Source organism: Clavelina lepadiformis, chromosome 3 (genome assembly GCF_947623445.1).
Source record: "Clavelina lepadiformis chromosome 3, kaClaLepa1.1, whole genome shotgun sequence".
Lineage (NCBI taxonomy): Eukaryota > Metazoa > Chordata > Ascidiacea > Aplousobranchia > Clavelinidae > Clavelina > Clavelina lepadiformis.
This window is the reverse complement of record NC_135242.1, coordinates 21,480,490-21,501,015: the sequence shown is the minus strand read 5'-3', so window position 1 is coordinate 21,501,015 and position 20,526 is coordinate 21,480,490. Positions and strand designations below refer to the sequence as shown.

Here is a 20,526-nt window from a genome sequence, read left to right as displayed (position 1 = left end):
TACGCGCTGCCAAGTCTGGTGCACCCAATACTTCCTACAATGCCAAAAAATAGCTGGTATTGAAAAATACCCCACAAGCAAAAGCCAAATACTTCCGCAATTGACTTAATTATGAGCTTTTATTAGTGAACTATAATCACATCCGATGAAATGAAAAAGTTTCATGGTACAATGCACTTTAGTGAAGGCGGAAAAGACATGTGTTAGAAAACAAAACAAAACAATATGTGAAATGTGAAAGCGAAAAACCAATTGTGAAAGCGCAAAACAATCTTTTAGATAATAATAAACCATTTTGTCGTAAGAAGGTGGCCCAGTTCGTTTTCAAAAGTAAGAACTGTTTGGTTTGGAGAATAAGCACGCAGAATATTGACTTTAGCTGTGAAGTTATAGATTTGGATTAGAAGGTATGTATCTAGTTTAAGTTTATTATACGGTAATAGTATTAGTAGACGTGAGTCTAGCCAGCTGGTGGTCTAGACCATAGGTGTCAAACTCCCGGCCCACGGGCCACATCCGGCCCACTTTACAATAAAATTTGGCCCGCAATGTTATTTTATACATTGAACTATTTCCGCCCCGCGAGATTATTTTACAGTATAAGTTACTTTATTCAAGCAAGAAACATGATTTTAACAAATCTCACAATACAGCATCACAGCAGTTGCCCCATCATACGATAGAATAAATCGATTTATTCTAACACTAGTAATCTGGGCTGCTTTTTTCATTATTATTTGTTAATTCTTTAATGCTTTTGCAAGGAGAGGAATGAAACATAATGATGTAAGAGAAGAATAATCAAAAATAGCCCAGTCAAAAATATCAAAAATTTGGTGTTGTTTCGCTGCCTGTTCCAATTCTTGTACTCGTGTCACGAAACGTTTAATCAAGTTTTGTCCTTTCGGCCCGCGGGGTTAAATAAGTTTTCAGTTTTGGCCCTTGGTGCGATTGAGTTTGACACCCCTGGTCTAGACGGTCAAATGGTCATCAAACGGTTGTTGGCTCGTCGCTCTGCGGCTCTCTGGTTTGAACCTGCAGCTTGTCTGTCGACGTTCTCCGGTTTTTCCACTGTGCTATGAGTTACCCCCGCCCACCCTGATTTTTTATTGGTTTTTAAAAAAAATACACCACAACTGTGCTTAAGGTTGAATGCAAATAGATAAACTCGCACTTTTCGCAAATCACTTATGGAAGCGTGATTCCAATTCCGCGTTGTCGCCAGAATTCGAACCTAAGCGGGCAGAGCACAGCAGATTTCTAGTCTGTCGCCTTAACCACTCGGCCACGACAACTGTGCTTAATGCATAGATGAAATAGTTAAAATACCATATTTCCGAATATCCATATGAAATTGCAAAAGTAATATCGGCGTTGTCGGCAGGATTCGAACCTACGCGGGCTGGGCCCAAGAGATTTCGAGCCTGTCGCCTTAACCACTCGTCCACAACAACTGTGCTTAATGCATAGATGAAATAGTTAAAATGGCACATTTACGAATATCCATATGAAATTGCAAAAGTAATATCGGCGTTGTCGGCAGGATTCGAACCTACGCGGGCTGGGCCCAAGAGATTTCGAGCCTGTCGCCTTAACCACTCGTCCACAACAACTGTGCTTAATGCATAGATGAAATAGTTAAAATGGCACATTTACGAATATCCATATGAAATTGCAAAAGTAATATCTGCATTGTCGGCAGGATTCGAACCTACGCGGGCTGGGCCCAAGAGATTTCGAGCCTGTCGCCTTAACCACTCGTCCACAACAACTGTGCTTAATGCATAGATGAAATAGTTAAAATGGCACATTTACGAATATCCATATGAAATTGCAAAAGTAATATCTGCATTGTCGGCAGGATTCGAACCTACGCGGGCAGGGTCCAAGAGATTTCGAGTCTGTCGCCTTAAGCACTCGGCCACGACAACTGTGCTTAATGCATAGATGAAATAGATAAAATCGCACATTTCCGAATATCCATATGAAATTGCAAAAGTAATATCGGCGTTGTCGGCAGGATTCGAACCTACGCGGGCTGCGCCCAAGAGGTTTCGAGCCTGTCGCCTTAACCACTCGTCCACGACAACTGTGCTTAATGCATAGATGAAATAGTTAAAATGCCACATTTACGAATATCCATATGAAATTGCAAAAGTATTATCTGCATTGTCGGCAGGATTCGAACCTACGCGGGCAGGGTCCAAGAGATTTCGAGTCTGTCGCCTTAAGCACTCCGCCACGACAACTGTGCATAATGCATAGATGAAATAGATAAAATACCACATTTCCGAATATCCATATGAAATTGCAAAAGTAATATCGGCGTTGTCGGCGGGATTCGAACCTACGCGGGCAGGGCCCAAGAGATTTCGAGTCTGTCGCCTTAACCACTCGGCCACGACAACTGTGCATAATGCATAGATGAAATAGATAAAATCGCACTTTTCCGAATATCCATATGAAATTGCAAAAGTAATATCGGCGTTGTCGGCGGGATTCGAACCTACGCGGGCAGGGCCCAAGAGATTTCGAGTCTGTCGCCTTAACCACTCGGCCACGACAACTGTGCTTAATGCATAGATGAAATAGATAAAATCGCACTTTTCCGAATATCCATATGAAATTGCAAAAGTAATATCGGCGTTGTCGGCGGGATTCGAACCTACACGGGCAGGGCCTAACAGATTTCGAGTCTGTCGCCTTAACCACTCGGCCACGACAACTGTGCTTAATGTGAAATGCAAATAGATAAAATGGCACTTTTCTCGAATCACTAGATAGATTCCACCATGTCGGTGTTTCCGGAATCTTCTCCTGACTTTCAAATCTGACAAGATGAAAAGGTAGCTAGCGTAGTCTAGATGAAAATCAAGCTAGCGTAGTCTAGATGAAAATCAAGCTGATTTCGAGGCCTAGCTACGCCTACGTCTCTGTAGTGTATTAACTATAAGCTACTTTCAACTAAATTTTAAGTACTAAAGTAAACTTCTGTTATTTGCTTAAGGGGTCAAGTCCAAATTCAAAGAGATAGGCTTTTCAATGCAAAGTAAATTAAATCAAGAAGCTACCAACGCAAAACTACATCATAAACCTACCCTGAATTTTGGCTTGCAACAAGACCTAGGTTATGTCTGTCTACAGTCTTAATTTGGACAAAATCCATGTACTCAGTTTTCTATAACAATTGCCTAAACTTTACAACAAGTTTTTAGCTTAACATTTTATGACAAATACTCCAAAAAAACAAAAATTCAAACCCACACAAAATTTACAACTTAGCCTAGACCTGGAACCAGCTGTCGTCAAAGCAACGACGAACTACTCCACATCGACGTCACATGCGCATTGGACCGGAAAATTTTTACTTTTTTTAATATGACGCATTGAGTGCGACACGGTCACAATCACTGTGTTGCCGGCACAAAATTGTCGTTTTATTGGGAAGTGACCCCTTAAACGTGAAGAAATTCATAAAATTTAGTTTTACTTATGACTATATCTATATATAGATACCTATATATATTATATAAGGTAAGTGATTAGGATTAGGATTAGGTGATTAGTAGGGCAAGTTTTTGCAACTTTTGCAACTTTTTTTACAGCTTCCGGCAGCTTCCTAAATACTCAGGATTTACGTGAGTCTAGCCAGCTGGTGGTCTAGACGTGAGTCTAATGACGTCATTAAGGAAAACTGAAGTCTAGTAAACAACTGAATTACAATATCCCAAATTAAATTCCAAACATCTCAAAAACAACTCGTGAGTCATGACGTAATCGTCACAAGATGATGAAAGGTTTGAGTAATAGCAAAATGGATTTAACCAAATATTGCTAAGTACTAAGTAATCATTGATTTAATCAAAATTAACCATCTGTACAATTGAACTAATGAAGACGAAATTAACTAAAATTGAAATAGCCAAATTGAAATTAATTAAACAAAAAAAGTAAAAAATTTAGGTAGAAGAGCAAGACGATTTTTTCCCTTTCTAACAAAATAAAAATAAACCTAAAAAATCTATGTAAATCCATGAAAATCAATGTCGATCCGAATTTAGCCTTTTCTCAAATTATAGATATAAATGTTTTGAGTTGACTTTGGGTTTTATCTCTTTGTTTTGCGCAATGGCTATGATAGCATACCTAATATGAGATAGGAACAGGTTTGATGGAAAGTGTACCAAGCTATTATTACAGTAGCCTACTAATCATGGTTGTCTGATTAAGTTTTTTTGGAATTAACCAAGTGCAATTCTACCAAATAAGTTATAAATACCAATTCGTTTTTTGTTCAAATTTGTACCCTGTTTAATCTAACCCCAAGAGAGCATTCCGTACAGTCTACGTCATAAAGTCTTGAGGAGGCAGGTGGCATCACACATATTTCTACTGATAGCAAGGTAACAATTCGAAACATCGATTGGGTGCTTTTATTTAAACGATCGCATACGAGAAATTCAGAACTAAAAACATGAAGTCAAAAGCGATTGCTTAACTTCGATATAGTACCTAAAAGCGGAAAGTACATGAAATCTATAGCACTATACAAAAGCTAAAAATGGCAAATTGAGTGGAGAAATGAAAGATCTCTAAAACAGCAAACGAAGCCAATGAATTTAGGCGCAGAGCGTTACCAAAAAAGGTGTAACTTAGTTCACGGTTGCAGTATTTTCTCGTCGAGTTAAATCAAATCCACAATTGGTGTCACTGGAGAGCAATTGACATCTTCTTCCTCACAACCCTTTTGACTACATTCATAAATCCATTAAGTAGGCTAATTCAATTACGCAATAAAAACAAGGTTTCAAAATGTGAAGGAAAATCTTAATCCAATTTTCCATAAATATGCTGTTCGAAAATATAACTCTAGGCAAGCACATAAAAAATCATCCTTAGTAGGAATCATAACACCAATTACAAAACCTCGAAAAAGACTCGGCAAAATACAGAACGGCTCAATGGGATGTAGCAATATCTAATAACCGAAAGCGGTCAAAATCATGTTATATCTATAGTATAAAGGAATCATACAGACGACAAGTCTTTCTAGATTTGAAGTTGCCATAATCTGGAGTGGGGTGAAAAGAAAAGCGGTTCTCAAATTACCGTCACCGTCTTTGTCATCATCGGTTGCTACCATGTACCAAAGGCACAAAACCAAATACATTCTTAACATAAAAAAGAACGGCATGATGTTTAATTGCAAACGTCCCAAATCGCGCTGCTAAAGAACACAGCAATAATTTATATATTCGAACTCAGGAATTTAAAGCATGCGGAGATAATTAGCTTTAGGCTACGCCGGGATAAGAAACGTTTAGGAATAAAGAAAAGCAATTAGCGTGTTTGCGTTTGTGTGAGCGATGCTGCAAACTAATTACGCGAGTGTATAAAGTGATGGCAATGACAAACAGATAAAAGAATTCGTAGGAAAATTAGTATTAGTAATTCCTTAAACGCACTAAGGGCGTCCACAGTGTTGGTACAGCACGTGCGTAGGTCTTTCACATTCCCAAGTACAATTAATTTGAACTTCGACATTGATTTGATAACAAATTATACCGAATCTTTTTACTATCTCAACGAAACATCATCGCCTTAAAATATTTTTCCTTGTGAACCATAAACACCGGAAACAAAAAATTAACAGCAGAAAAATCACAGAAAAGTAACATTTACTAAAATTTGATAGTACAAAGTTGTACAATTACGTAAAAACGGAAAACAAACAAAATTACGCAAATATATATGTGTAATAGTGTTTTTGCAAACTTGTAGGCTTAAATCTAGGTCGTGGCACTCAATTAGCGACATTCCAAGTTACCATTCATCTCATTTATCTTCGGAACAAAAAGCAGGGGGCTTCTGCCTCACTTTATACATAGATATACTTTTTCTGACGGTTATGACAACCATATTATAACAACAGGTTTTTTTGATTCTGGGGTAAATCTGGTAAGAAATTGGTGCTCGAGAAATGTCCCTTTTTACTATAAACATAGGACAACTTGGATTCCGTGCGCATTTGGGTAGAAGTAAGTTTATGTACCAGATTTGCAACATCAGTCTCAGTAAGACCATTTTATAATGTGTTTTTGTCCTTTATAAAGCACTAACCTATGCCACAAAACATTCGCAAATATTCCAGAAAAATCCATTATAGATTACATTCTGACTCTTGAAAGCTATGTCTTGCATTTTAACAAAACATTTTCCAAAGATAACAACATTTTATTCTTTTTTTAGCATATCACCCGTGCCACGATGAGTTTAGAGCTGCGGATAATTGGACTAACTTTTCATTTGAAGGTCAACTTTCGAGAGGTTCAAAACCGGTTATTTGCTACTGGTATATCAGGTCATCACCAGGTTACGCAGTGGTTCTCAATATAACAGCATACGGCAAAATTCCTCAATCACCCTTCTACGAGTTCGAATACATTGAGGAAAAGAATCCTTTTATTTTATGATATTTGTAGTGGCTTACGACTGGAAACTTTTGTAGTGCGCGATACTTATGGTGACTTTGTGGAGGTTAACTGATTTTTGTATCACGTTTTCAATTGAAACATTCTTAACCAAAACAGCTGTTGATCCTATGTAACATCTGCAGAACCTAAAACGAAGCTTTGGTCCACGTTTTTAACACTGTCGTACAATTAAATTTGTTGTTTATTGTTTTTAATAGATATTTGATGGACTGAAGCGTGTGAAAAAATTTATAAACGACAGTAAAACTTTCGTGTCCAGCGAAAATCGGTTCGCGATTCGTCAATATTCCTACAACTTCAAGTCGTTTGCTTTCCAAGCTTCTTACAAGCAAGGTAAGTTAGTAGCTTTGTATAACAGCAAGTTATATAAACTGTAATTGTGTTTTTGTATATCACATAAAGCAAACTGTTACAGCCAAAGATTTTAGTAGTTATTTCTTATTTTTAATGCTTTAATAAACGCGAAACTCTGACTGACACATTGTCTTGTCACTAGTTCCATGCAACGTCACTTACAATCTCACCGGTTCCGCTTCAATGAAGCTTGCCTCGCCTGACTACGAAGGTTTTCCTTTCAACATTAACCAACGATGCACTTACACTTTGCACGCCCAACCTGGCAAGAATATACGAATGACTTTGCAAACTTTTACACAGAAAGGATTTGTAGAGGTGATGCCGAAATACATTAGACTACAAATAATTGTGAATTAGAGCAATCCGAATCATTTTCAATAAAAATGGCTAATTCTTTTCAGTAAAACGGTCGTCCAAATACACCAAAAACGTGTTAATTATTCAGGTACCGAGCGGAGATATTAATTTCGGTCGTGCTAGCGGCGTTGACAAAACATTTCGACTGACAAGTAGCCGAAATACAATTCAGCTTCACTACACAGCACCCAAAGCTTTCTCTGCAAGAAGTCGAGGATTCGTTGCTACATATGGACAAGGTAGCTTTATGTGGTGAAATATTTCCAATGCTAACTGATGGGTTTTTGCGAGTATCAACTTTGACTTCCAACGACTTGTAGGCTACTTGGTGAAAATACCCTGGAGACTATAGGGCATAGGCTCACATCTTAAACAGCTTTTCGGCCTAAAGCAACTAACTCAAAACCGATTTAGTTTGTTTGTTCAGGCTAAAGTGAACTATGAGTGGTTGCGCTTTAGTTAAGAGACATGCCTTTGTTTTTCAAGGATTTTAGACAAAACCATGTTAAATGTTATATTTTTGATTATGTTTATCCACCATATATGTCTTAGATATCGTTACTTCAAACGCATCAATTAAGTTTTGTTTGTCACAGTTGGGATAAACTGTGGTTCCCTGTTGGGAGCAAAAACAACAATGCATCATTTTTCATCGCTTGATTATTCCAACAATTCTTCAAGCAATGTCGTTTGTGACCGCATAATCACAACTTCTGGATAGTCATATTTCGTTGGACAAGCAGAATGTGAAGTTAGATGGGAGGCAACGAGCTTGAACTGAACGTCTTTCATTGTTGCAACGACTTGAATAACTGACAAATTAAAAAACCCAACTTAAATTTAGTCGTAATATTTTGATTTTTTTGCGATGTTAAGCGCGGGCCACAGGCCGATGCGAAAGGTAAAACTGTTGCTTATTCAGCATTTTTACATATCTTTTATGTATGTATTTTTATCCATATGTTTGTCCTCAATACTTTGTTATAACTTATAACCAGTGTGCGATATTAACATAACGGAATGTTTGTGAGCTCTTGCATGTATGGAATAAGATTCTTAAATCATCGTATACAGATTATTGTGTTTAAATAAGTTTTTTGTGACTTACAATCTAAAATTTTTGACCTGTGATAAATTAAAACGCATTTCAAATTGCAAATAAATATCCTTCACGTATTTCTTGCCTCGGTGTAAAGAACTCGAAAGCGCTATGCTGTGTAACTTGATTTGGAGCGCTTATAGAAATCATGTTGGCGGATGACCGGACAGACAGACGATTTAACTACTTTTTAATTTGTATCATTTTTCAAATCATGCAATTTTTACTCAGCTTTCACGATAAATTAAAAAGTATAAGATTAAAAACACGGCCAAATATTTTATCTTTATTTGGAGTTAAAAGCTTATGAAACTTAACGAAAACTTAAATGTCCTCAAAATCGCCATTGTTATGTTGCAATGTTACCATTGTCCATATTGAGGTACGGTCATTTGCAGCGACCCTTCTCTTGTTCGACCCGATGGGCGTGACGTTGTGATAAATCACGTGATTGGCATCTGTTATCGCCTTGCGCTTGTACATGTTCCCATTTCCAGCTGCTACCGCCTGAGCTGAGCAGACATTTGCGCAGTAAGGGTAAGAGCTACAGCGAGGCAGTATTAGCTAGATACCAAACGGTAATGTCAAGGAAGGTCAAGTTAGTTGAGGGTCCGCCGTGGGGTTTTAGGATTACTGGGGGCGCCGATGTCGACCAAAATATTGTTGTTACCCGGGTAAGCAAATACTGATAGGAACTGGACTTATGGGTAAATAACATTTTAGTTGAAATCAAATTGTTTGCGACATGACACAAGAGTCAGGGGAATAAATTTTAGCCGATGTCTAGGCCTATACTCCATTTGTTTCATTTAGGTTACGCCGGGTTCACCAGCAGCCAAAGCGGGTTTGAAAAGCCGGGATATTTTGCTCGCAATAAACGGAGCACTTCTCATAGATTCAACCAGGCAGGAAGCAGAAGCCATGGTTAGAACATCGCAGCATGGGGGACTGGAACTTGTGCTAAAACTGTGAGAGCTATGAGTATATTGTATTTCACATGTTGTAACATTATTTGGTAATGTAAGTTGTTTGTGAACGTTCCAAGGGCGACAGCATGGGATGCGAAACCAGGCCGAATGCAGGCAACAGACCCCACCTGGGCCGAACTCGCAAAACAACTCGAACAACCTCGACCTGTGGGACAAATGCGTGGGTTTACTGTTTTATTGTCTGCAAAGTGGAGATATGCCCACGTATAGCATATGCTTTATATAAAACTACGTGGAATTACGGTTTTATGTTCGTAAATTAACTTAACAGGTGCCGAAGGCGGTCTGGTGACCCAAGGGACGAAGTTTCAATCAGCTGACGCACCTCCCACTGTCGCCCCTCCTGAACACGACGTGCTGGAACCGAGAAAATTCCTTCCAAAATCAGATGACGTCATCTGTAACAACTGCACACAACCAATCGAGTAGGTTTTTAAAAAGCCTTGGGTTTTTTAACGCAGTCACATTTACGTAAGCCCCAACATTGATTATATTATTTTTTGAAAATCTCAATAAAATGTTGTAAACTTCGATATAACAATTTACCTCGCAAAAGTGCTGATTGTCATATAAGTCAATTTTATACTTACTTCATTTTTTAAGCCATTCCATTCAGCCTGTGACAATAAAGGCATATTATAATATAGGCTACGAATCGAATAAAATATAGAATTCTTATTTTCAGACGTCTGCTTTACGAAACATGACGTCAATGATAGATAGCATTGCGTACCGATAACTTTCTGTTTTCCGTTTTAAGTCGTGACATAAATATCGCGCCTGCCTATCTTGCGTGAGTTATGCACAGCTGTTCAATGCATTCATTCTACTAAGATCAACCCTATAACATGGACGTCTTCATGCTGTTGCTGTGCCAAAGTTTTGTCTAAATGTAATTGTTCAAAGAAACTTCAATATAATCAGTATATACAGTTGTCATTCGTATGCAACCACTGTTGAATTCTATTTGGATAAGTTCAGTGTCAAGATAGACAACTTTATTGTCATCTTCACAAGGTAACAAGGACTTCGGTCCTACAATACAGCAGTGGAAAACAATTCATTATAATATTGATCACTGCTAATTGAAGCTAGTCATTAGACAATAAGCCGTCAAGGTGAACAATTAAATCTGTGGCTGAGAAAAGCAGACAACGACCTCATGAGATTCATATATCATTACCCGCAATAAACATTTCAACAAGTACTTATTGTAGTGAAGTGGGTCAAACTCTCAAGTTCAGGTGCCATATACCCACTTTCCATTACAAGCCATTCACTAACCTTTTTCAATGTAGGGGGGAATATTCCAGCGTAGAAGGATTGAATTTTCATAAAAGCTGTTTTACATGCGCTGCCCCCAACTGTCAAGGCAGTTTAGACGTTGGATTCCTGGTTGAAAGCGGGAAGCCTTATTGTATTTCTTGTCACGACAAGTATTTTTCCGCTGTTTGCCTCAAGTGCAAGAAGCCGATCTTTACGGTAAAAATGCAATGTGAGATGTTTTAGCAGGTTAGTTAAAGTTGCAATGTTAATAGTATAATTTTACAAAGATATTATCTGCACTTTAACAACCGGTGAAACTCTCGTTTATTCGTTCGCATTAATTCAATCAACCATTTTATATTGAAATTGAATTGGTTCTTTAGGAAGCGTTCCGAGCCTTGAACTGCCAGTGGCACTTGGAGTGCTTCACCTGCGCTGCTTGCCAGAAGCCGATCTATGACGGAATTTTCCAGATGGAAATGGGGGAAGTCTACTGCGAAGAAGGTTTGTATGGTGTTGGTTTTAGCAAGAAATTTGCATCCCCAGTAAAATTTTTGGTATTAGTAAAACGGTGCAAATTAGATCTATGCAAAAACTACACTCTGCATATGAAGTCAGCTAACATAAAGTGTTCCACCGCTTTGAAGGACAATCGCATGCACAAATGTTAACCAGCTAATCATAAACAAATACCGACGCAAGACACACTTTTCTACGTCATAAAAGGTTGTGGCAATCGTGAATGAATGAGAGCAAACCACAGGTTGACAAGAAGCAAATAATAAAATTAAGTCCCAAAGGAAAGGGCTTGAGCGAACGTGATTGTCTCTGCATCATCAACAACTATAGATATTTTCCGTGACATGACGTATTCATATGACGACGCAATTATTTTTAGATCATAAAAGATTATTTGCGGCAATGTGTTGTGCGTGCGGAAAGCTGATTGGACCAGGAGACAAAGAGCTAAAAGCCATTGACCAGAAATGGCACCATCGTTGCTTCAACTGCCAGGTATAGTCACAAACCATTTCCACAGTTTGCAATCAAATTTTTTGAAGCGGAATTTCTGTTCTGTCGCCAACGAAAATCGAAAAAACTGCAACAACCAATTTCACCCACAGAAAACTAATCCATTTGTTATTTTTTTGAACTTCTTGTTTTTAGAAATGTCACAGAAATCTCGACGGAAAACGTTTCGTCCGACGTAACAACATGCCTTGTTGCCATAACTGCAAATAAACAACTAATCAAGCGTGGTTGTTGTCATGGCAATCCTGAAGTTCGTTTTATTTGGTGGATCAATCGACAAATCATAAAATCGAAATCTTATACTTACCAAGAATAAAACATGCAATTTTATAAATTATAAGTTGATGATGTCACAATGATAGAAACACACCGTTATGAACAACGGATTAAAAAATATATTTATAACAAAATTATGACGCACGATGTAAACAAATGGACTTCTTTTCCGAAAAATACAGGATAAGGCGATAAGGCGCGCTTTAAATAAATTTACCAGATTAAGTTTTTTAGGAAACTGCACAGCACGGCTTTTTAAAGCCCGTTTAAAACTTATTTTTGTAAAAACATATTTGTATTTATTTATATATACAAATAGTTAGCAACCACAGTATCAAGTAATTAGTTAGGAAAGAATTTTGTGACATTATATTGCAGAACAAACTTAGTTACGGCCTTGTTTATGATGCAAACATCTTCAAGCGTTATAGCTTAAACTTGGAGGCGGTCAGAGAAAGATTAATCCGCTTGACGCAGCAGTGAGTCAAAAGAAATTAAAAACTAAAGCAACTTGTATGGCACAGTAAGATAAAAAATTGCACACACAGTAACGAAAAACGATTTGTTTTGAATGAAAAAGAAATCGGATTCCAGCAAAGTTAGCACCAAGCATTATTATGTGATGACTTTGTAATAAAACGACAGCTTTAGCTTGGACTATGTATCGTTCCTCGTACCTAACACTGACTGCATCTTACTACGGTATCACAAAATAATAAAAAATCTAATCTGAATATTTTAACATTGGTCTGACGTCACTGATTACGTAACACTACCAGAAGAGGAAATCTTGATTTCGTTGAGTAAGTTGTTGTCCGTATTCACCGAAGCGTGGACGCTTGACCAATGACTGAACGACGCGTCAGGGTCATGTGCATATCTCCATGACGAGCGGTTTAAGCTTTCTGATGACGTAGGTTCTGACGAAATCAAAGCACGTGACCCAGACAGCGCGGGCATAAAAAAGAGGCTGCTGGTCTTGGTTGAGGTAGTGAGAGGATTTTCAGGGGAAAATCTTGCGTTGGGATGTGGAGCGGATGGTGGCTCAGAGTTCTCTGAAACTTCTGGTTCCAGTGGAAGCGATGTTGGGAGCTTGGTTTTGCTCTTTATCTGGAAAAAGTCAGTGATGATTAGAAGCTGATGCCATTGGCACGATACGATATTTGCAATAAGTTCAGCAAAATAAAACGACATCATCATTCCGTAAAACAACAACAATATATAAATATATATAACAAACAAATAAATGGGAGATATATCCGACAACGTAGCCATAGTATTTGCACAAGCTAACCACACGATGCGTAACAAAACACGTAATAACAGTCTTGATTCAGGAACAGACGTTAGAGTACCAAGAACGTCTGGCCATAACATTCGCAAGCTCAAGCGATGCTTGTTTTAATAGGTGTGGCGGATGACGATTAAACGCAGTGTTTAAAGGGATCAAATACCTGGTTTTGGTTCCACCATTTCTTCTTCAAGGCTTCCAATTGCCCCATTAGTTCGTCATTTTCATCCAGCAACTTTTGCGCACCACTCCTGTACTCGTGCAACAAAACATCCATCCTGGATTGCTGATCAGTGTGCGATTGACTGCATGTCATCATTTGGCGGCAAGCCACTTGAAAATCAGACTTCATTCTTTCCTAGAAAAAACAGCTGGTGTAAATTCCACTAGCCAAACATATCAACGACCAAGATAGGGTTTTGCAGCGGGTTGTAACAGTCTTCTCCAGGCCACTGGCTTCCTGTTAAATTACCAGGTTTGTTTCTGAAATCTCAAGTTGTTTTTTCAGGCTATTGTGATGTGAAAGAAGTTGTTTGTTTTCCCCGGTCAGAGCGGTCAGTTCGTTCTGCAGGTTATCTTCAATCTTCGGTTTAAAAAATAAAAAACTTGGAACTTGAAATTTTTCACGTGCATTGCTGGGTATACCATTTTATACCATTAATTTTAAATACAGTTCAATGACAAAAGCATGAACAGACATGAGAGTATGATAACAATGCTTTTAACCACCTCTTGCAAACACTCAATCCTCTGCCTTAAGCGGTCCAGATCTGCTTCATTTCTGCAGGAATTGTTACTTTGGGCAGCTACGAGCTCGGCAGATAAAATTGAGATTTCTTCCTAAAAAAACAAAAGTACTTTTAGTGATTTTATCTACTCGAGTAATGTGCGTCGTATCATTTCAAGTGCTGTTTCGTCAAATTCGCTCAGGAAGCGATATGCCACAATTTTCTTTTTTCAATAGTGAACAGAACTTTGTACTTTCAATAGTGAACAGAACGTTTAAAATCCAACGAAAGCAAACAGTTCAGTAAATAAAACATGTTTGCATTGGCCCTTTAAAAAGAAGTGTTACAAAGCCGACCTCGGTCTCAATCAAATTTCTAAAATAAGCAAACTGCGCGTACCTAGCGTGGCCGTTTCCATAGTTACAAGCTATATTGGTTTAATCTGCGGGTGTTAAAGTTATTCCACTGGTCGAAGCGCTTGAGTCAACAGAGCGTTCAGAACAGTGAGTAAGTTACCATTCATTGACCAAGCAATTTGTTAAGAAGTATCATTTTACTGTAACATACCTTTGCTTAATGTTATAATGCCTTCCACTAGTTTGTACTAAAACTCTGATATTTCGCTTACGTCTACACTCCTGAAACGTTAAACATGCATGCGAGTTGAACGCCACAAATGTATTCCGTATAGTGTTTATCAACTTACCATTCATTAAACCTAAATCTAATCTATCGATGTCCGTTAATAGCAAAATCTCACAATTCAAATAAGCGTTTTATTACCTAACAAGGGATTTCGGACAAAGTAATCTGAAGGCTAAACATTAATATTACATAGTCGATAACATTTGACGTTTGAAAATTACAAATAAAACATACTATCAGATCATTCTACCTTGTAATGAACTTCCAGCTCCTCCAACCTCTCTCGATGATCCGTTTCCATCTTCTCTAATCGTTCCTCCTGCTCTTGGACTTGAGAATCAAGATGTTCAACTTTCGCCTCCAATTTGTTTTTCTCGGAGCTCTCGTGCTCTTTCTGAGATCTGTAATACCTTGGATGAAAAGAGGACGTTATTGATGTTGCATAAAAAGATCGTTTGGCAAATCGTTGCTCTTCATTTTCCGTTCTCTACCTAATTCCGCTCTTGTACAAGGCGCATGCGGCGTGGTGGATCACGTTCTCCTTAACCTCCACATCCATCGCTTCAGAGAGAGCTTCAATGCTAAAGGAATCATCTGCAAGACAAAATGAAACATTTTTACCATTTCTAATGTTTTGGATACTCTTACTCAATTACTATGGGACATTGCTCCTTATATTGAGCAATCACAATTAATATGGTGTGGTGCATAAATAATCACAGTTAGCGTTACTTTAAGTTACTGGTGCTACGTTTTAGTGAAATTTAACGAATGTTCACTTCTAAAAATATTTAGTAAGTAAGCAAGTAAGAACCACACGCCAATCGGTGCAAACGTGTCTTCTTAGGAGCCACGTAACTCTACCAGCAACAAACATCAACTAAAAGGACTTGTAGTTTTCACCTAAATTAACACCGAGTTCCTTGAGGACTAGATCAGGGTCGTCTATTCCTTCCTCGGACCAGATCGCACGTAAGTTGTCGATTTCAACATACCTATAAAAAGTGATATTGACAACGACAGACGTTAACTATACAATAAACAGACCGTGATTTGTTTCAAAATGCAAAATATTGATCTAGTTAAAAATAGTTATAACTATTAGCAGTTTATGGAATAGACTGTTCACAATCAATGAAGAAAATTGGTGAATAATTATACTGGATAAAGTATGGAGTATGAGTGCTGAGCTATGTATGGCTGACTTGTCAAGAGTAAGTCGAATTCGTCATTAAAAACGTGAGAACTTTGAACAAACCTTCCGTTTTCATCCGTGAGAAAATACAGAAGGCATTCTTCTAATCTTCGTCTGCTGATTGGATGATAATGCGGAAGTGACATGGTCTTGTTGGCACGACGTCGATGCTGACGTGTCGATGCGTGATTGGTTCGTCTTCTCCTCCGGTAAGACGGAACTCCGTGATAATGCTTCATTGCGTCATTCTCCTCATTATCTTCATTCGAGATGCGACTACGATTGGATGACGAGGTTAAAGGATCTGGAAAGAAATCTACATTATTCCACCATAAAGCACATATTACGTATAATTCACTTTACGCACATAACTGTTATAGAATGACAAAACTATTGATACCACCGCAAAGCTCAAACTCAGGATATTTACGTTACCTATCTTGGCTGACTGATGGCGTTGTATCATGAACAGGTGAAACAAAACTTAAATCGATACAAAAAGCAAACAACAGCAAACTTACCTGGGCTTGTAGCAGACGAAAATATTTTTGTTTTTCCGCTTGGTGGGGTGGAAAGAAACACGCTCGTGTTGTTTCTGTCCAATGTTGTCGGACTGGTCGACACAGCGGGTTGGTGACGTTGTGATGACGACAGTATGGGAGTTTGTGATGTTAAATCATCAAGATGAGGCGTGCTTTGAACCGGGGCATTCTTGAAGTCGTTTCCAGTGGGCGTGTGAACAGCGCTGGTGCGATTTGTGAACGGGGTTGTGCTTAATCCTTGGTTAGCCCCGTTTTCATCTTCATTAACTGCGTCACAATCGAATTCGAATACGTGACAAGCGGTCCTTTTATCGTCATCAGTTTTCTTTGTGACGTCACTAGTGCCGGTTAAAAACACGGACATTTGTCGCGCAAAGTCGCCGAAACAGATGAAGCCGTCGCCGTCGTCATCCAAGATGTCGAACAACTGCTTCACGTCTCCTCCGGAGCTTGTAAGAGAGAGAGCGTGGAAGAGCTCTTGGAGTTGATCCACGTCAATCTGCTGGTCGAGGTCACCGATGATCTGGCGCCAAACTGAGCTTAGAGCTTCCTGGGCGTCGGAAGCGGGATCCGTTGTCTCAGCCATCATGGCGGCGTCTTCAACCTCCTCGTCGTCGGGAGAAGGACTCGTTTCAGGGTTGATCCTGGGCGGATAATGAGTTCGAATTGAGGCAGTTTTATAAATTTTGACACGAACGTATTTCTACTTATCAGTCTCATAGGTACAGTAGCGGATAACAGATGCTGTAATACCAGTTTGACTCAGTGTATAGTTTAAAATGGCGATAAAATGAAAATTACCAAATACTGCCGTCGCCTTCGCCAACAAATTCTTCACAGATAACTCGTGAGGATAGCGAAAATTCAGACTGCATTGTAACGTTATCGGTTAATCCCATTGGCAGCGATTTATCATCGATAGAAGGATGATTGTCCATATTACTGGAATCAAAGTAGTTCAGCGTTTTGGTAAAGAGAGAGTTAAAAGTAATACGTTTAAACATATCAAGTTATTTATTATAGTTAAAACTTCGAATATTGGCATTTACCGACGCCGCAAACTGCAGTATACTTAAAGTGCAAAAGATTTTGTTCCGCACCGGCCCGCAAGTATACGCACGAGATAAAAACTACAATTAAATGTGGTATTTATATGATTTAGAATAGCTTATTATTATGAATTCACACTGGCAAAAATACAAAGTAATACATGAAGTAAACCATCTGTATGAAGAAAACAGCAGCTATCAGAAAATAACGTTCCATGTGTCATTGCTTAATTCTTGTTGGTCTAAACTCTAAAGGTTGATTTTACAGATAGATAAAGCCTAAAAAAGCAAACTGCAGCCAACTCACTTCGATGAACGTTTTAACAAGTCGACGTCAGGCTGACTTCGTCTACCGTACTTCCTATTTCTAGACGTTGACAACGACGGCGATTGTTTTCTTCTGTCATATTTTTTATCCTTAGCTTCGTTTATGGAAAAAGGGCTGACGTTGTTGTCCCGAAAATCAATAACAAGCCAGTCCGAGTCGTTCGTCCTTTCGCCGAGATCAGTGCTTGATTTCGATTGGACTCGATCACGCTTAATCTCTTTCGCAAGGTCATTGTCGTTCAAGTCCTCGTTGCCATAGTGACGGCGTTTGTCATTGGAACTGGTGAGTGAGTTGCTTCTGAAATGATTAGACGAATTGCGGTCGTTTGTGGTCGGTTTCAGCTCGTCTTCGCAGCCTTTTTCGGTGAGGGCGCCGGCCAGCAGTAAGAGTAGCGCCTCTCGAAAACTTTCGTAGGTCAGGAAGGAATTGGAAACGAACAAGATATCGTGTAGCAATTTGTACTCATCCTGGGAAGAACAAAAAAGAAGTTAATCCGGCCAACAGAGCATGTGATACAAGTAAAGGCGGTTTAATTCCGTTTAAACGAGTTTCCGCAAGGATTTTGTTAGCTTTTGGGTATAATGCGATTATAACCAAGACTATTATAATACTTTTGTGGAGCCACTGTACTGCCAGCCCATTATAAATAAACTTAATATGGTGATTTTAAAGCGGTTTAAATGCATAGCATGTACTAAGAGCAAAACGCATTTTAAAAACCACACAGCACTTCGCAACAATGCTATATCGGTGAAGGCTAGCAGTTGGCTATGGCGTGCGAAAACGTATATCTGATGTAGTTTACATAATTTCCTAAACAGCTGAAGTGCCCACTATACAAACAAACGATTTCAGAACGCGGCTGTTATGCCAATAACCTGGAATTAATGCATTCTGCACGCGCTCGCCAAGCATCAAACCAAACGGTACATGCATAACACAAACCCACGTGATAAATGGAAAAACTTTGTGTTTGATTTTGATCCCGTGACGCCAGCAAATTATACTGTCACAGTTGAATGGAGCTCAGAAATCACAATATTCTCTTTTCTTTATTGATATATCCAGGGTTGCCATACCGTCCTTATTTCTAAGATTTGTCCTTATTTTGAAGGTCTGTGTCTTGGAAGATATTTTTATCTTTTTTCCTAAGAAACGTTCTTATTTTCACTTGCGTACTTACTTTTGTCTTATTTTTAGGGCAATGGTTCCTATTTTGGCATTTTGACACCTTTAGTACACCATTTTGTACCAAAGAGATACAAAAATTAACAACATGCAAACAGTATCTCGTTTTTCTTTTGTTTTTTTGGAACATTGATTGCCTTATCCTGTTGTCCACTGTTTAAGATAAGATCGTTTCCTAGTCGGCTTTATTTTTGAGTCCAGACTGATGGCAACCCTGGATATATACGTAAGTTTGTTGGGAGTTATGAGATGGACAAGCTAATTGTGAGGCAAATGAACAATGCAAACGGATGTGTTACTTACTTGCTAAACTCACGAACAATTACGGAGTATACACAAGAGTTCAGTTCTACGTGATGTAGGCTATAGTGTAGTGTACAATGTAGACTCGAGTTAAACTATTTGTTTGCGAACGTTAAGCGGTAGTTGACTTTCAAAAAATAATATTTGGAACAACAGTTGGGAAATAACGTGGCTGTCATTTCGTTTCCATAAACTAACCACACAATTAAACGTCAGTAAATAACGGTTGTATTAGCTCGGTAGTGTAATCAGTAATCACTAATCACTGAATCGAATTTAATGCGATTTGCTATCAGATACTTTGGCGTAATATATTGAGTAATTAAAATATATATGAAACTTGCAAGCTATTAACGCTTTGGTGATAAGTGCTAAATCTTTAAGTGAGTGTCTGGCTTCGCAAATTACTAGTAATTTGCAGTACGAGCTATGCGACCGTTTCCTTACCTCCAATGACAGCTGGGCGCACAAATCTTCGAATTCTGTCGGGGACAAGCAGCCAGAATCGTTTCTGTCGCAAGAATCAAAGACTGACCTCAAAAGCTTGTCATATTCTTGGTTGTCGTCCATTTCAAATTAACCTACGTCTAACAGAAAACTGGTATGTACAGTTCACATCGAGACACCAAGCTATCTATCACCAGGCTTTATTAATCTGCAAATTAAGTCAATAACTGTCATCACGTTTGGCGTTAAGGTCTATTTAATAGACACGAAGCTGGTCTTATGACGCCGCGCAATTTTGACCTCAATGTCATTATGACGTCATTACGCAAACAAAATGAACAAATACAATTCTAAAGACGTTGCACGATCCACCTGTGGTATTAGCATTGTTATTACACTTAGTTTTATTGACAGACGATCACAGCCACAGACTATATTGTGTTGTCAATACACTATGACATTTTTAGTCCTTGTTTGGCTTATACAATATACATAGTGTATAACATTAATTTGTTGAGGTCACGCTCACGCAGTAATTCAAAGTGACACAAACCACCGTACGCAAAACGCTTATTCCCGCACAGGCTCACTAGCGACCATTGAGGTTATGATATTATACACAACCAACACCTTACACACCTTAGCAAATACAAACATTCGTTGCCATGGTGAATTAAATTCATTAAAGTTTACGCATGACTAAATGGCTGAAATGACCATATTAAATTCGTTCGTGTACTCAACCCACATACAGCAATTTAATTTCAGTAATTGGGTTACATACCGGTCAGACCAAAGCCCATTTTCTAAATTATAGGCTGCCTACCTACCTCTGAATAGCCTAATAGCCTTCAACACTGGGTTGACGATTTACGATTATACCCTAGCAGTCAACACACTATCTGCTCTTAGCTTAGTATGGACTCTTGACTTCTGGTTA

At 38.6% G+C, this 20,526-nt stretch overlaps 3 protein-coding genes and 1 long non-coding RNA gene across 4 annotated transcripts; 3 read left to right on the top strand and 1 right to left on the bottom strand.

Annotated features, from left to right (window-relative positions):
- Nucleotides 1-290: 290 nt before the first annotated feature.
- LOC143449548 (uncharacterized) lies at nt 291-6,591 on the top strand. Its single transcript, XR_013114585.1, has 3 exons — nt 291-407; nt 3,606-3,797; nt 6,250-6,591. It is a non-coding gene; the product is annotated as an uncharacterized LOC143449548 (long non-coding RNA).
- A 332-nt stretch (nt 6,592-6,923) lies between these two features.
- LOC143449855 (uncharacterized) lies at nt 6,924-7,929 on the top strand. The gene is made up of 3 exons (XM_076950181.1): nt 6,924-7,166; nt 7,297-7,447; nt 7,805-7,929. Exons 1-3 carry the CDS (start codon nt 7,032-7,034, stop codon nt 7,927-7,929), a joined length of 411 nt encoding a protein of 136 aa, XP_076806296.1. The 5' UTR covers nt 6,924-7,031.
- Nucleotides 7,930-8,822: 893 nt separating this feature from the next.
- Nucleotides 8,823-11,821, top strand: LOC143450152 (PDZ and LIM domain protein 7-like). The gene is made up of 8 exons (XM_076950588.1): nt 8,823-8,981; nt 9,121-9,275; nt 9,353-9,456; nt 9,568-9,721; nt 10,595-10,778; nt 10,946-11,066; nt 11,461-11,576; nt 11,730-11,821. Exons 1-8 carry the CDS (start codon nt 8,889-8,891, stop codon nt 11,802-11,804), a joined length of 1,002 nt encoding a protein of 333 aa, XP_076806703.1. The 5' UTR covers nt 8,823-8,888; the 3' UTR covers nt 11,805-11,821.
- A 21-nt stretch (nt 11,822-11,842) lies between these two features.
- LOC143450150 (uncharacterized) lies at nt 11,843-19,856 on the bottom strand. The gene is made up of 12 exons (XM_076950587.1): nt 19,587-19,856; nt 17,628-18,115; nt 17,073-17,213; nt 16,251-16,915; nt 15,793-16,033; nt 15,438-15,529; nt 15,026-15,128; nt 14,785-14,944; nt 13,891-14,001; nt 13,634-13,744; nt 13,325-13,519; nt 11,843-12,980 (listed from the first exon to the last, which is right to left on the bottom strand). The coding sequence occupies exons 1-12, from the start codon at nt 19,707-19,709 to the stop codon at nt 12,633-12,635; spliced, it is 2,778 nt and encodes a 925-aa protein (XP_076806702.1). The 5' UTR covers nt 19,710-19,856; the 3' UTR covers nt 11,843-12,632.
- Nucleotides 19,857-20,526: the final 670 nt, after the last annotated feature.